Source organism: Medicago sativa, chromosome 3 (genome assembly GCF_051527215.1).
Source record: "Medicago sativa cultivar Bolivia chromosome 3, Bolivia_mono, whole genome shotgun sequence".
In the NCBI taxonomy this organism is placed as follows: domain Eukaryota; kingdom Viridiplantae; phylum Streptophyta; class Magnoliopsida; order Fabales; family Fabaceae; genus Medicago; species Medicago sativa.
In genome coordinates, this window is record NC_140751.1 from 103,720,850 (window position 1) to 103,738,661 (window position 17,812).

At 32.0% G+C, this 17,812-nt stretch overlaps 1 protein-coding gene across 2 annotated transcripts; it reads left to right on the forward strand.

The window, feature by feature from the left end:
- The first annotated feature begins 654 nt into the window (after positions 1-654).
- Positions 655-4,443, forward strand: LOC146943255 (uncharacterized). 2 transcript variants are annotated; one of them, XM_085757343.1, is made up of 10 exons: positions 655-778; positions 864-1,270; positions 1,355-1,484; positions 1,783-1,899; positions 1,999-2,084; positions 3,048-3,114; positions 3,295-3,373; positions 3,561-3,652; positions 3,817-3,960; positions 4,046-4,443. In XM_085757343.1, the coding sequence occupies exons 1-10, from the start codon at positions 674-676 to the stop codon at positions 4,079-4,081; spliced, it is 1,263 nt and encodes a 420-aa protein (XP_085613469.1). In that variant the 5' UTR covers positions 655-673; the 3' UTR covers positions 4,082-4,443. The 2 variants fall into 2 exon arrangements, with proteins under 2 accessions (XP_085613469.1, XP_085613468.1); XM_085757342.1 differs by having other exon boundaries at positions 3,817-4,081.
- Positions 4,444-17,812: the final 13,369 nt, after the last annotated feature.

The following is a 17,812-nucleotide window of genomic DNA, read 5'->3' on the forward strand; positions in this document are numbered from 1 at the left end:
AAAAAACATTTTCTTTATTTATTTATTTATAAAAAATGATATTTGTCCAACTATTTGTGACGATTTTTGACAACTATGTTTTTATTTAACTTTTTTGTTTTCTTTCTCTATTGTTTTTGAACGAACACTAAAAATAGGGTCAAGCATTTCTTAAATTGGTCCCCGACTCTATTAGTTGTTTTGCATTTTGAGAATTAATGGTTCAATGTCTTTTAGATATTATTTAGTGGTTAATGACATAATGCCTTTTGGATTTTATTTGATATGTTAATGAAATAAAATACTAAACAACTAATTTGAAAAATATTTGATAAAGTGATGAACCATTTTGAGTTATTAATAGAGTTAAGAGGAATTTAAAAATTTGATACAAAAAATGAGAGCAATTTTGTGATTTGCTAATGTATAATGTACGGAAGGAATTAGCAAGGAGGAAAGATAGTTGATCTGATCGGGGGGGTCGGAAAGGGACATAATAAGCTGAGGTGGCATGGCAGGACGGCGTGAATGACAAGAAGGCATATTCGTCTTCTTTTGCTTTTGGGAATGAACCAATCGAAATCCTGTAAAATTAGATAATAAATAAATAAATAAAAGTTAAAGAAAGAAGATGAGAGGGGAGTATAGTATAATAGTACTTTGTTTGTTGTTCGAATCTATCTATCAAAGAAGAATGGCAGATCCACGAGCGTTGCTGCTGCTGAAGCTGAATTCAGAGACTCCGACTCAGTTCCCCCGAGTTGCCTCCGTTGATGTCTTCCGTGGCCTCTCTGTTTTTGTATGTACTCTCTCTTTCTTCCTCTGGTCAACGCTACTATCATTCACAAACAACAAAATTCAATTATCATATCATTTCATTGCAGCTTATGATATTTGTCGATTATGGTGGCTCCATCTTCCCCATCATTTCTCATGCTCCATGGAATGGTCTTCACCTTGCTGATTTCGTCATGCCTTTCTTTCTCTTCCTTGTTGGTATCTCTCTTGCACTTGTTTATAAGAACAAGAACAAGAACAAGCCAACACAATCTACTACTTGGAAACCATTACTTAGATCATTCCAACTCTTTATTCTTGGCATCCTTCTTCAAGGTGGTTATTTTCACGGCATCAATTCCTTCACATATGGTCTTGACGTTCAAACTATACGCTTCTTTGGCGTTTTACAGAGGATTTCTATTGGCTACATTGTTGCTGCTTTATGTCAGATTTCCCTTCCGACTCTCCCATCCAAACATCCGAGTTTCTTCAAAACTTATTACTCCCATTGGTTAGTTAGTTAGTTAGTAATCAATTCTATTCTTCTAATTTCTCAGTATTACTTTTCCTTCTTAGTTCACACATTTTTATGCAGGTTTCTAGCAGCAATATTGTTGGCAATTTACTCCGGATTGTTGTATGGTCTATATGTTCCAGATTGGCACTTCGATGCATCACTCTCTACCTCTTCTTTGCCTCCAATTCAAGGCGCCAATGTTTACACCGTGAGAATAGGCTTCACTCCCCCACTTAGCTATTTATTCTGTCCTGTGCTGCAACTTTTGTTTTCTATTTCATGTGCTACATCATATACTGAAATCGCTAGCCTAAGATCTCCGTTTTAAGGGTTTTGAATTTCTACCAAGTTTCACTTTGTAGATGGTTATCCAATGCACACTATTATTTAGCCAAAATGTTGACCTTGTGATTTTTATTTATGATTCATTTCTTTTAAACCATGCTGCTGATGAAATTCAAAATATTTAATTCATAATTGTTTCAATGTTCTCAACTTAATATCAGGTGAATTGTTCGGTGAGAGGTGATCTTGGACCTGCCTGCAATTCTGCTGGAATGATCGATCGCTATATTCTTGGTCTTGACCATTTATACAAAAAGCCTGTTTTCAGAAATCTTAAGGTACCTTATAAATGATCCCATTTCTTTGTTCAATGGTTTACAACATGCTTTGACATGTTAATACTTAATACCTTGATTACAAAATTTTTTAACTTCCAGGAGTGCAATATGTCTAGCACTGGCCAAGTTTCAGATAGTTCACCGTCATGGTGTCACGCTCCTTTTGATCCAGAAGGCATTTTAAGGTAACCAGTCTACTTCATGCAGCGTTTCCCTCCAATCTTGTTAAGTGTTGAGAAACACAAGCTGGGTTCAATTTGAAAGTTGTCTCCTATCTGGACAGCGTTATAAATGACAAGGATTGAGGGAGAGTCCAAAGAGGAGATCTTTAGCAATAGGCTGAAGTGTCATAGAGGGCTTGACATTACACATTTTGACTCAAAATCTTAAGTTAATGAGTCTTCACACTTACCTTTTCATCACTCAATTCACTATTTACTAATATGGAAACTTATCATTTCACATTCCTATTTCTAACACAGTGATCTCATAGAGAATAATAGCATGCTGGTACTTTAAGAGTTCTCCTTTGAGCAAAGTATTCCGTTACCGGTTATTGAGACAATGCAACAAGGTCATGGTGATATTCTAAATCAAACCTGATTGATTTTTCTTTTAAACTCCTAATAACGCAGTAAACTCCTTGTTGGATTTAGGCTTAATAATAACTTCACTGAACTCTGAGGTGCCCTGTGTTGGGAAAGGTTCAACCATCATACTTAATTAACTTACTTCATTTAGTTTTGCAAGTTTCTTTCTAACATATACATCTAAATAGTTTTCTACTTTTGAAAAGACTGGGTTGTGATTTTAGAACAGCCTTACCTGACTGACTTCATATTTGTTTGTTATCTACTATGCATAATGGTGCGGTGTGCGATCATTCCTTGCATTCATTTCTTCTATGATATTTTAGTTTCCATTTTATTAGTATTATCTATTGTAATTTGTAAAAGGTTTGTTTTCCACTGAATAAGTTGCAGATTTTTGGTAGAATCTACTATTTCCCCCTTTACACTTTTTTTATTCTCTCTATAGTTGAGCAATGAATATTAATTAAACCGAAAATTATATGATGGTTGTATGCTTTATCTGTTGATTGGTGGTACTGCAGAACACAGTTTATAATCATTTTCATTTGTTTTCAGCTCTATAACAGCTGCAGTTTCATGCATTATTGGACTTCAATATGGGCACATTCTTGCCAACTTAGAGGTGAGATCATGTATGAGTTAATTGAATCTTGTATGCCTGTAGCTTGGTTGTTGTATTAATTTAGTTTTTAACTTAATGGTCTAGCAGTACACTTCCCTCTGTAACATAGTTTGGCACTGCGTCCTTTGATTGTGTGGTACAGCCGACTCAGCTGACCTTTACTTTTCTACAATACTGTAGGACCACAAAGGGCGCCTAAATCACTGGCTTGGTTTTTCAGTTTCATTTTTGGCTCTAGGGTGGTTCCTTGCGTTAATAGGTTTGTGTTTTTACTGTAAACTGTCCACGGGTGTATTCATCAGTCCGTGGAGAACCTAATATAAGTTACCAACTGATAATGATTCAAGTATTTTCTCTTCATTATCATGGCTGTTAGTTTTTCGCAAATCAACTTCTTTCTATATTATGCAGAGAAAAAAATTGATTTTTTTGCTTTTTGTTTCCAGGAATTCCTCTAAATAAATCTCTGTACACGGTCAGTTATATGCTGCTTAGCTCTGCAGCTTCCGGTTTCACATTTATGGCTTTATATATTCTGGTGAGTTCTAATTTCTGTGACAATAGAAAATTATCTGGTAGATAGTTTTCTATACCTTTGCATCTTTTGATTTAAGCATCAGTCTTTAAGGTCTGTAGTTGCAATTTTCTGCGTAACGAAACCTATTTAACCATGTTATATATAATTTTTGTTCCACTCTGCAGGTAGATGTTTACGGGTACAGACGTTTGACAAGTGTGTTGGAGTGGATGGGAAAACACTCTTTGAGTATATTTGTTCTTGTATCTTCAAACTTGGCCGTGATTGCAATTCAAGGATTTTATTTGACCAAACCCGAAAACAACATTGTAAGATTTGCTGTTGCTTATGTTTTCATGGTCCTCCCAACAAACAATTAACTATATTGTTTGGTTGTACTTTTCTTACTCGCAGATACACTGGATAGTCGCAAGATTTCAACACAAATAACTTGGTCTAGTCCCGTTGGAATGCTGTAATTGGATTTGCACATATCATTTTTAAAGCAAACTGTATATATATAAATTCAAAGCAAAGTAACGAAAAGAGTGTACAAGAAAACAAAACCGTCATATTCGTGGTTCTCCTCATAACTTATCTACTCCTAAGACTTATTGAATTGTATTATTGGCGACTACTGCGAATTGCAAGTGTTTAACAACATATTTTCAATCCGTATTAGAATAGGACATATTGATACTTACGAGGACCTAAAGTCTTTCCATTTTTTTTTTTTTGAGAGAACCTAAAGTCTTTCCATGTAACGTCTAATTTTGAATAATCTAAATCTAGTTTTATTTATTTTTGATTAATTTCGGTTGTAATAATTATATTTGGTTATATTTTGTTTTTAGTTAGAGTTGTAGTATTGGTTTTGGTTTATGCCTCTTAGGCACGGGTAGCACTTGGGTGACATTGTGGTTGGTGACATTGGCCAACCACAATGTCACAAGTGGCTTTTCTTCTTTCTTTTACATAAGGTATTTTTGTTTTTTGTACACTTGTGACATTGTGATTAGCCAATGTCACAATGTCACCAACCATAATATCACCTAAATATTTTCCCTTAGGCAAAGGGGGCTCTTTTCGCAACCTAAAACTGAACAAAGTGCTAACAATAGTGATTAGCCTAATATTATTTATATATTTTATTTAAAGGAGTGATTAGCCAATATTATTGTGTACTAGTGTGACAAATCTTACATCATGCAAAATTTATTTTTACTATTGAAACAAAATTGACTATTGATCCACCTATAGAAAAAATCTCTGTATGTTGCAAGATAATTTACTAAAGAATTTTTACGTTTGATTGTTTAATACGTGTCCTAAACTTTTTCTAAAGAAACAAATTAACATTTTCTAAACTTTTTAATATTATATATTATTCCCTCAACCCCAAATTACACAACTTATTTGATTGTTTCACACCTATTAATAAAAATCTATGAATAAAAGAGAGAAAGAGGAGCATATAATAGTATTTTTATTAAGTTATTTTGAAACAATTTTTTTTATAAATAGGTCAGTTATTTTGTAATGAAGGAGTAATAATACTATAATAGCAACATTATTCTCGTGATCCTCTAGCTTAATTCTAAATAATGATTTGATCTTTTATTTTCTTTTCGCTGTCGTTTTAGTCCATTGAAATGTTGATTTTTAAACTTAAGCTAATATTGTTTTATTTCTTTCTGAACTCTTAGTCCTCAAATTTACTATCATTCGTTTATGTTTACATATAAATTTTAAATTTAAAGTTTAAAAATTAGTATAAAAACAAAACAAAAGGATTAAAATGACGTGAAAAAAATATAAAATCAATTTGCTATTTAAAATTAAGTTAATACTTGGATGTAAAAATCTTTGTGAGCTTAACTTCGTTGATAGGGAGCCAAGGGCATTGCATAACATAAACATAGGTAGGGATTAAAATTTGAACTTCAATCACCTCACTAATTCATTTTAAAAATGTGAACTTTTAGTCATTAAAGTAGTGGCGGAGCAGGATTATTCAAAGCCTATACATAAAAAATTTGCAACACATTTATAGGTGTTTACATAATAAATTGCAAGCAAATAATTAAAAAATATAAAGCAATTGCCCAATTTATAGTGGTTTATATAAGAAATTCAGAGAAATTTACATAAGAAATTGTAAAAAATTTGGGCCCGAGCCCGAGCTCGTGCCCGGGATCGCCGGGTTGTGAAACCGCCATTGCATGAAACTATTTAAAAAATAAAAATTTGGCCATAAGAACTTTTAGTCATATAAATCTTTGTGAGCTTACCAATTGTTTCTATTTTTGAATCAGGCTAAAATATGCTTTTGGTCCCTGCAAATATAGCGAGTTTGAATTTTGGTCCCTGGTAAATTTTTTTTTGAAAAACGTCCCTGCAAAATTTTTTGTTTTTTAAAATAGTCCTTGGGTCCACTTTATGGATGATTTGGCACATTTTTGCAGATGTGGCACTTGCTGAGTATGCAGAAGTGATACATGTGGCATTTAAGCTGATTAAAATATTTTTAAAAAAAAAATTAAAAAAATTAAAATAAAACAATAAATCAGAAAAAAAAATAAAATTATAAATAAATATTCTGAATATTAATTTAAAAAATTAAATATTCAAGATTTTGGGGATGAGGACGAACTTCATCACCACTTCAGTTCAGTCACATATCCTAGTTCTAATTCTAACACAGTGCCCTTCCATTTACTTTCTAGCTCCATTCCCACTTCAATTCACATAGACACTGGATCTCATAAACACTTCCAACAACAACAATACCAAAGCAGAACTTGATCTTCCATATCTCCTCTCTCGGTTTCTCTTTCTTTTCTTTTCCTCTTCGCAAATTGCAGAGATGAAACCCACAATATAAACTTCTAAAACCCACAATCTCTAATTAAGAACGAAAAGTTCGAAACAAAGAGAAGATCTGAAGATGGATTGAAAAAATTTGAAACCCACGTCTATGATTCTTCCAGATCCGTTTCTTTGTTCTATATTTCATTTTTTGTGTTGGGGCCAGAAGATGGGGTTTTGAATGGTGATTGATTTTGTTAATGAATTTTGTTCATGTTGCCAGAATTTTGGAATTTGTTGTTGGTGTTAAATTGCGAGAATGAGGGAGTGAGATGCAAGGTGAAGAGTCGAAGATGAAGGTGAAGAGAAGGGGAGGTCTGGGATATTGAAGGTGAAGAACACATGGATATTATTTAAAAAAAAAAAAAAAAAAAAAGAGAAAAAGAAAACACATGGAGATTATGAATTTTGGTAAGAAATAATGAAAACAATTGAATTTGTTTTTATTTCCTGGAATTGAAGCTATTGAGAGGCTTGGAGGAGACATTAGTGATGATGGAGGAAGAACGTGTTTTGATGATGAAAAATTGGTGAGCAACTAATTGAAATTAAAATTAAAACAAACAAAAATTAATATAAAAATAAATAAAGACATTTTTTGATTTATTAATTTATTTAAATCAGATTAAATGCCACGTGTACATTTTATAAACGGTCAGCAAGCGCCATCTAAGCAAAATGGTGCCAAATAAGCAAGAAAGTGGGTCCAGGGACTATTTTAAAAAACAAAAAAATTTGCAAGGACATTTTTCAAAAGTTTTTTTTACCAGGGACTAAAACCCAAACTTGCTATATTTGCAGAGACCAAAAGCATATTTTAGTCTTTGAATCATTAACAAGTGACTTAAAGGCTCTTGCTAGCAAGATCCTTTTTATATTATTGTTCGTACTAACACCGCACTGCTAGTATTTTTTTAAGGGGAATATTAACGAGGACCCATATGACATTCTTTAAGCGTAAAAAATGGTAAAATTTTATGAAAATTTGTACATTTATTGCATTGAAAATTGAAATTTTTACCTTTTCTTTTTTTAAATAATTTCTTCATTTTAACGGGACTCTTTTTTTGACCGTGTGGTAAAATTGCGTGGGATAAAGAAGACATTCAACTACATGGAAATTTGTATTTTGGAATTCATTCATTTGGGAGGGCAGAGGTTTTCCAAAGAGTTGTCGTACGTGAGTGGCTTATGCTAATATGGCTAGAGAGAGAGAGGGATCACTGACCAGAAAATTACCATATTATCCCTTTACTCAGCGGAAACTTTGACAAAGCATTATGTTTCACGACAGCTCAAACAGTTGTATGCTTTCCCTTCAGTGAGATTAAAAGGAAAATGCTAGATATCAAGAATGAATTTTTTTGATGAATTCAAGAATGACATGGCAGAATAATCACCCTTAGATTTTAATCTTATTTATTAAAGTTTCATAAAAAAAAAATATAACACCCACCACCCCATGATTTCCGGCCAGGCTGAAATTTTATTGGCTAACATTAATTTCGGAACAATTTCTTGATAAAATCTTTCTTGATAAATAGCATTGCTCATATTAAAATGATATTTAAGCTAGTTTCTTTAAAAAAGATCATATTAACTTGTGTCTTAAGGACACATGTTAAGAAATTTAAAAAAAACAATTTTACGTTAAAAACATAACATTTTAATTTTTAAGAAGTTGAATGTACAACTTTTAATATATACCCCTTCCATTTTAAAATGAGTGTCGCTTTAGCCAAAAAAAATTGTTTCAAAATGAATGTCACTTTCGATTTTCAATGAAATAATAACTTTTTCTTTTCAATTGTACCCTTCAATTAATACTATGTTACACTACTTCCAAAATATTATTTTTTCTTTAATGAAAAACAAACCAATAGTTGATTAAGATAATTTGGTAAAATTGTTATGACATTTGACTACTTTATTTCATTTCTTAATCTGTGCAATTGGCTAAAACGACACTTATTTTAAAACGAAGGAAGTATATTTTTATAACTAGTATAGTGACCCGTGCCAAGCACGGGAAATAAAAAACTTTTAGGATCAAATGTATAGATTTTATATTATGTTATAGTATTAAAGTCATCTTCACTTCTAACCTTCTGTCGTTTCCTTTAATCTTTCTTCCCCTTCACAAGCCAATCACTGTCGGCGCCATGTAGATGTGGAATCTGGTGGTGCGATCGGCGATTTATTCACCGCGTCTCCACCTACACGGTCCCTCTTGGGGCTGTGTCAGCGACCTCCGGTGTCACCATCGTTGCGGTTTTCTGCGGTTTCTTAAACCTCCTGGCAGTTATTCTTGTCTCTGTTCACATCTGGGTCAAAGACTGTTGAATCTCCTACTGGTTGTGACTTCAACAGCGGTGGTTGGGGGGTCCTCCGCCATCGCCGTCGGATTGTTGGGTTTGAGGTTTGTTGGGTGGTGTTTTGTTGGAAACGGCGGTGGATTGGTGGAAGCCACTCCCTGTCGACAGGTTTAATTTTGTCCTGGTTACGGAGTTCGATATGCTATTGTTTCGTTGCAGGATGTGGTGGGTTCATGGATCTGTTTTGTTTCTGTGTTGGCGGACAGTTTCATGTGCCACGTTTGATACGGAGAACCTAATTTGATTTGATTTTGGTTGATCTTGTATTGCTCCTCCAAGATCATCCTTCGTAACAGGTGTTCTTGGCTAGAAATGGTCATGCATTTTTGTCCGTGGTTGCTGCGAATTGTGGGTGCGGGTGTTACCGTGTTGGCGGTGCTCATGGTGCTCAGACCCGTTGATTGATCATCCCTCGATCTGGCCTTCAATTGGTTTTGAGTTGCTTTCTATTGGATGTGGCTAGAAATGGCTGTGAAGCTTACTGTCGCAGCATAGTGGGTTGAAGGTGTGGGGTTCTTTATCTGTGTTGGCAGTAGAATCTCTCATCTTCACGAAGTTTGACTCTATTTAACTTGGTGGAGGTTTTCGAAATCCTCATCAGTCTACCTGATGTTGGACTGTTTAGCTCGAAAGAGACGTTATGCTTGTTGCTTTCGTAAGGAGTTGTTGGTTCTTGGATTCATTCCGTGTTGACGGTTTGTCCATACACCGCATGTTACACATCCACTGGTGTTGTTTTTATTTCTTCGTATCACCCGATTGGGTTGACTTACACTTTGTGTGGATTGACTGGGTTAGGTTTATGTCCCCCCAGTTTTTTTGTATTTTTTTCCTTTTTCTTAATAATATATATGAGCACCAGACATAGATTGGAATTTGCAAGACATTCCATCTTTTTGGACTGTTTTCTATTCCTTTTTTATGTCAAGGGACTCTTGCCTTATCAAAAAAAAAAAAGTGTGGTTATAATTTAAATTTGACATGGGAAAAAAATATCATCTTAGCATATGTACTATTTTTGCAAAAATATGTCAACGTGCTGTATATTATTATTTGTTGACATAATGTATTTTATTAATCATAAAAACTAAAAATTTTATATTTTTTTATATAATAGTCAGTGTCAGATGTATACACCTAGTCTGTGAATGCAAACGTTAAATTTTTTACGGGTATGTATAAGTATAGTTTGGGCTACAGAAACGCCGATTGTTATTTTTTTTATTTTTTACAAAATCAATGGTCTAAAGTAAATATTGTATTTTAGGGTAACAACGATGTAAAAAAAAAAAAAACGTTCCGCGTATTGTTATACCTGAAAAGTGCATCAATTAAAAGTCAATGGCAGGAGGATCTGCTTATATAGAAATTGCATGTCTTGTAATGACCAGTACGCCTTACAAAGAAATAAAAAAAATGACTTCCAAACAATACGCAACTTTTGTTTTCTAAATTATAGCAACAACAATTGTAAAACATAACCAATGATCATACTTTTTGAAAAACTTCACGATACACAACATTTGTGGTCTCCTTGCAAACATTATTATCTTCATCCAAGATGAGCAGCTTCAAACCTTTTCTAGAAGTAACTCGAGAGACAGCGACATAGAGTTGTTCATGCGTGAACACAGACTTAAGAAGATTAACTCCCACTCGAGATAAAGATTGACCCTGACTTTTATTTATTGTCATTACAAAACAAAGCGTCAATGGAAATTGTCTGCGCCTGAATTTGAAGGGTAGTCCTGGATCACTCGAAATAAAATTCATCCTCGGAATGAATACCCTGGTAGCTACCCTTTTTCCTGTAATTACGGTAGCAACAATCATGCTCTTCCCTAGATGTGTAACTGTCAGCCTCGTACCATTACACAGTCCATTGGCATGATCGATGTTTCTCATCAGCATAACTGGACATCCCACCCTTAGTTTCAACCGGTGATTTGGAATTCTAGAGCTCTTAGTACCATTAAGAAATTCTGTTGTGAACCACTCGCTTTGAACATCAGAATTTTCACCCGATCGACAAACAGAATCAGAGCTTAAATACTTTTTCTCTTCATCTGGAATCAGTGACATCATATATTCGTTAACATGCTCAGCTGAATCAAGCGTTGGTGCGAGTATTCCCTTTCTTGGAAAAATAGCGGGTCACCAAGGTTATCATTCAAATCGGGATACATAAAGTCTATAAGTGACATCAACGGATTTGTTGTGTCTGATATGAGCAAATCTTCAGGAATTTCTACCTGCATTTCACCATTCTCATCTGAAGTGTCGTTGACGTCTCTAATTACCAAAATTAACAATTTCTTCCTGCTCTGCAGGTACCGAAGATGCACCTAATCTCATATTAACAGTAAGCCTCAACAAATTACAATAAGCCCATATCTTTGATGAATTGATTGAGGCATCAACAATATCCTGCCTCGTTCCTTTTCGAACAACAGGCGATATCTTCCTGAAATCACCTCCTAAAACTACTGTCATTCCACCAAAATGTCTAAACTCGTTTAAGGGATCATTCTTGGACATGATATCATGCATTGATCGGTCAACTGCCTCAAAGCACCATCGGTGCATCATTGGAGCCTCATCCTAAATTATCAACTTTGCAGCATGCACCAGGTCTGCCCTAGGACTATCCTTTTCCATCGTAAGCGATGATGCCTCATTAATCTCAATAGGGACTGTTAGTGTCGAGTGCACGGTTCTTCCACCTGGTAATAGAAGAGTTTCTATAGTGCTGGATGCAACATTCAATACAATTAACCCCTTCGATCTAACAGCAGCCGATAATGTTTTCCATATAAAGGTTCTTCTAGTACCACCGTAACCATATAAGAAAAAGAAACCACCGTCGTCAGAATCAACGGACTCCACGATTTTGTCATGCACACATCTTTGTTCATCAGTTAGCATCAGTAACATATCAGCGTGTGTCTTTTCCAGTTCATCTTTGTTGTAATTTAGCTCATCAACGATAAGCTTATTTGTGAAAGTTTGCATGTCTGTTGCGTTTGGCCTGGGCATGGATTTGAAATCAGTAAGCGACTGTCTGTTTTCCTGAAGCAGCATTTCAATTTCAATCAAACACAGGTTCTTCACGTCATCGTCACTGATATGCAGATCTTCATATTAAATGTAAAGTCACGAAATTAATATTAACACCCTTGCATGCATATGTGTGCACGTTGAAGAGAAATAAAAAATATTAGCTTTATATGAGAATCCTTTATATTTAAACATATCAGCCTAAAAAATGTGGAAAATGCTGAATGGTATCGTAGAGTTAGTAACTCTTAGTTTGTTCTTTACTATATCCTAAAAAAGTACCTCTTAACTACTTAAACTACTCTAATCAGCCTTTACTATATCCTTGAAGACACACCCCTCGAAAACAACATTGTCATCAAGGTTGGAATGTGCTAAATTTCTTAATGTATAATAGTCTTCAAATGTATCACCCTTATCCCTATTTTTTGTTAGTAAAGTACTGTTTTTCTTCACATCTTCAACAATAACACGAGTAGTTTCTCTCCACTTCCTTTGCATAAGCTTTTCATTTTGAGAAAAAGAGAGATAGAACCATTTGAAATAAATTATTTGTCTAAGAAACTTTTTTAAAAATAATTGCCTCGTCCATGTCATTTGCACCCTGATGCTAAACTCGTCATCACAGAATTCCAAGCAATTTTGGCTTGTGTTGCTTCAAAAACAACAACAAAGGAGTACGCAAAGAAAAGTGCGGTGGAGACAACACTAACAAAGCGTATCTCAGTGGAGACATGTTTTTACTTTGAATTTTAATGTTACCTCTTAATGCATTTTAAGTGCAGCTTTTCCTTTTAAAGTTGCATAGTGACACGCCATTTGTTCTAATTCTCATCAATGACAATTACAACATGTTCTAGCGTTAAAAAGAAAAACATATCATTAGGTCTTGAAACATGCCTATTTTCATTTCTGTCTTTGTCATAAAAACTAAAAATGATAGTAAGAGAATATAAGCAATGCAACGGAAATTAACGTACTTATTTTATTTACTTTTACTCGAACAATTTACATATTTATTTAAGTTTAACTATATATATATATTTTTTAAATTGAATATTAATCTACACAAAGTTAGTGAATATTTAAGTTATTTGATATATAAATCAGTATAAATTTAAAGTAACTTTAGTATAAATTGTAAAGTTTTTTTTACAAAAAATATAACTCGTAATTTTGTGTAATTTTTGTAAAAATATTATATAGTTTTATTAAGATATTTGCTTTTACAAATATAAAGTATATGTAGTTTACAACTATATTTTATTTTAAATTAGTATCTTTATCCTAACTAATAAATTGTTTCAAGGGGTTGAATAGTTCAAATGGTTTGAGTTAAGGAATAAGAAGTTTGAGATACTGTGGTCAAACTGAAACGAAAGAGTAAAGATTAATCTAACAACTACAAATTTGTGGGCTACAATCCAATCTCATATCCTCTTTACATTCACAATATCTTTTTTTCATTCTTATCCTCAATAATGCCTACACCATTTCTCGATCTAACTATTCCAGTTTAACAATGCTTAAATACTGAACTATCTAATTCTTTCACCTTTTCACCCACCCACTTAGTTTCTTGTTGGCACTTAAAATTAATCTTCTTCCTAGTCATAACGTCAATGATTTCCATATATGTTCAAGTAAGGGTGCCTTTATTCCATGTTCAAAAACAGATCATACTCTCATGAACTAACTTCTTTACCCACACTTGTTCACAAAGGTGGGGGACCCTTCATTATTTTTTACTTCATTCAGGCATCGATGTATCCACCTTTGCTCATTTAACATTGTACTTGAGCTATACAACACGTTTCTTCTAGGCACTGACCTAATGTTCACACTATTATATACTTGGTCCATGCCATAGAGATTCAAAGTGTTTCAATTAAATTTAAGTGTTCAAGTTTTAAACAGTAGAATCTAGTCCAAGTCTTGAAATTTTTATAACATTTAATTAAAGAGTTTTTCTATCATGTGCAAATTTACACATGTTAAGAAGTTTAAAGTAGTATCGTTGATTTGGAACTTGTGTATTTTCTATTAATATGTAATTTTTTAATAAATAATTATTGTTTTTCAATAAATAGTTGCTGCTTTTAGATACTTTAACATGTGCAATAATGCACCCTTTAACTATATATATATATATATATATATATATATATATATATATATATGTATAAGATATTTGTTAAAAAGTTATGTGCAATTATTTGTTAATCCATCCTAATGAAACTTGATTGCATCAAGTAATAGATTACAATGAAAACCGACCCATCATGTGAACACATGTAGGCGCGGATACAAAAGCATGTTTGCTTATTTTGAAATAGGTCTCCTCATCGATAATTAATTTTTTTCATACCCATAACGATCATAAAATTATATTTGCTTAAATTTATTTATTTTTTTGAATATTTTTTTTAATTAGACGACGAATGAATTGAATGATTCTATTTCCCTCATCAATGGAACTCTATTCAGTTCATTAAAAAACAATGACATATTGAAAGTGCCCATCCCACTTTTACTAAAAAAAAATAAAAAATTCAGGAGAAAAACAGGTATATTTTTATTTTATTTTTTAGGAAAAAGAATGGTTTGCATGGTATAATATGAGTTAGAGTGTCCGTTGTACTCTCTTTTATTATGTATTATTTTTCATATTAAAACTCAAAACCTTTTTGTACCAAAAAGAAACTCAAAACCTTTAAATATCCAATTTTATTCATTTTACTTCTGATAAAATATATTTTTTTAATTTTGATTTAATGCACATTAGGATTATAGAAATAATTTTTTTTAATGATTTCTATAATAAAAAAATTCATAATAAAAACACTAAAAATTTCAATTCTTGTAAATAAAAAACTATAATAATCATTTATAAGTATAATAAAAATTTCTACAACTAATTAATTAGCTTATCTTTAACTTTCATTTAAAATTTAAGGGTGACCATTGTTTTTCTGTTAAATTTTAAATTAGCAACCACATAATATCAAATAAGTTATTTTTCCCAATTTTTTTATCAGTATGAAGTTCATATTTTGATTGATTCTCATGATTACCAAGAACTTGCTTGGTTTGATTTATTTTTTATTTGAAAGATGGTTTAATGATCTATTGTTTACCAAGAATAGTAGAAACATGTATTGAAGATTCGGAAGAGGGTCAAGAGTAAACACAACTAAGAGAATGAGACATACCTATTTATTATTGCTTGATTTAAAATATTCCTTGAATTTGTTTTTTGTGATTGACTTGATTGAAGCATTTCAAATTTCTACAATTTGTTTACCTTTAATACAATTAATTCATGGGTTTTATTTTTTAAAAAATAAAAGAGGATTTTTTTTTATGATGGTTTAAAAGTCATTTAAAGTTGATTGACTATGGAAAACGGAAAACTTGTTTTATATTCTCAAATGATTTAAAGAACTCAGTGAATTTCTTTTTTAAGATATCCCTGATTGTAGCATTTCAAAGTTTCAACAAATCATTTATAATTAATACAATTAAAGTATGTGTTTAATTTTTGAAAGAACAAAATAGGATTTTTTTTATGCTTATTTAAAGGTTATTTAGAGGTACTTTCTAACAATTTTTTATGTCGTATTCACGCGGAAGTCACGATCCCTTGCTATAAGCATACACAACAACTAATAACAATCACTTGAACTATTTTATTTCTCCCAAGTCTTTGGAATCAAATGTCGTGAAACAAAGAAAAAAAAGATAGCCTATTTAGAAAGTTTGTACCAAATTAATTTCATTCAAAATATTACAATGTTTATTTCAAATATTACAATGCGATCACTTATTTAGAAAGTTTATACCAAATTAATTACATTCAAAATATTGTTGATCCTTAGAGATATTTGTCTTAATTAAAAAATAATAATGTCTCGAATTTTCATAATTTATAAACATAAAATATAAACTCCTTAATTATTTGGTCAAAGGTTTATTTCATGGCACTACAAAAAAAAAGTTTTATTTCATGGCATTCTTAAATTTTTCTCGAAAAAAGAGTTTTCTCTTTACTCTTTTGTGAAAATGACTAAATGAGCTGTAACTATATAAATCAATTAATATTTTTTTTATTATTTTTATTAATTACCATTTACATTACAACATATATGGTGTTGTGATGGATAAATTAAATATGTCAATTAAGATTATTACTTCCCTCAACAAAAAAAATAAAATCATAACAAATTAAATACTAAAATTTGTAAGCAATAAATGAATATACAATTTACCGAAGAAAAGAGGACATGAGATTGTTGGTTTGGAATTGAAACTTGGGTGTTGCCATTTGATAGTGTGTGTGCATGATGTTTATTTTTTATTTTGACTAAACCGACTTTAAAAAATGGAGAAAATGATAAACTCCATTATAAACTAATTGTTAAGGGGAATGTTAACGAGGACCCATATGACATTCTTTAAGCGTAAAAAATGGTAAAATTTTATGAAAATTTGTACATTTATTGCATTGAAAATTGAAATTTTTACCTTTTCTTTTTTTAAATAATTTCTTCATTTTAACGGGACTCTTTTTTTGACCGTGTGGTAAAATTGCGTGGGATAAAGAAGACATTCAACTACATGGAAATTTGTATTTTGGAATTCATTCATTTGGGAGGGCAGAGGTTTTCCAAAGAGTTGTCGTACGTGAGTGGCTTATGCTAATATGGCTAGAGAGAGAGAGGGATCACTGACCAGAAAATTACCATATTATCCCTTTACTCAGCGGAAACTTTGACAAAGCATTATGTTTCACGACAGCTCAAACAGTTGTATGCTTTCCCTTCGGTGAGATTAAAAGGAAAATGTTAGATATCAAGAATGAATTTTTTTGATGAATTCAAGAATGACATGGCAGAATAATCACCCTTAGATTTTAATCTTATTTATTAAAGTTTCATAAAAAAAAAAATATAACACCCACCACCCCATGATTTCCGGCCAGGCTGAGATTTTATTGGCTAACATTAATTTCGGGACAATTTCTTGATAAAATCTTTCTTGATAAATAGCATTGCTCATATTAAAATGATATTTAAGCTAGTTTCTTTAAAAAAGATCATATTAACTTGTGTCTTAAGGACACATGTTAAGAAATTTAAAAAAAACAATTTTACGTTAAAAACATAGCATTTTAATTTTTAAGAAGTTGAATGTACAACTTTTAATATATACTCCTTCCATTTTAAAATGAGTGTCGCTTTAGCCAAAAAAATTTGTTTCAAAATGAATGTCACTTTCGATTTTCAATGAAATAATAACTTTTTCTTTTCAATTGTACCCTTCAATTAATACTATGTTACACTACTTCCAAAATATTATTTTTTCTTTAATGAAAAACAAACCAATAGTTGATTAAGATAATTTGGTAAAATTGCTATGACATTTGACTACTTTATTCCATTTCTTAATCTGTGCAATTAGCTAAAACGACACTTATTTTAAAATGAAGGAAGTATATTTTTATAATGAGTTCGTTAAGATGTGCTCTTGATGCATAAATTAATATTTGAAAAAAAAAAGATAAATATAGGCGAGACGAGAGAGTGAAAGAGAGAATTTGAAAAGAAAAAAATGACCGTTGTTGTTGGAGTTAATGAAATGAAATTGTTACCAGGCTGACATGATGGACCTACCTCTCTGAGGTGGTTAGATGATTAGGTCTCACATGCTCACTCTCTTCTTTCTCTCTTTCCAACTGTTTTTACTTTTATTTTAGTATCTGTGTAATTTTTTAATAATGTAGATTTCCAAAGTTACCCTTGGCTTATCCACACTTACACTCAACTCAACGTCACTGTTTCTTTGCCCTTATTCTCCATAAAAAGACCTTCACTCTTGCAAT

Excerpts from the sequence above, each read along its gene's own strand:
- LOC146943255 (XM_085757342.1), top strand. The coding sequence starts at position 674 with ATGGCAGATCCACGAGCGTTGCTGCTGCTGAAGCTGAATTCAGAGACT. Across the intron at positions 3,374-3,560 it reads GTGGTTCCTTGCGTTAATAG|GAATTCCTCTAAATAAATCT; the intron begins GTTTGTGTTTTT and ends TTTTGTTTCCAG. Across the intron at positions 3,653-3,816 it reads TTATGGCTTTATATATTCTG|GTAGATGTTTACGGGTACAG; the intron begins GTGAGTTCTAAT and ends TCCACTCTGCAG.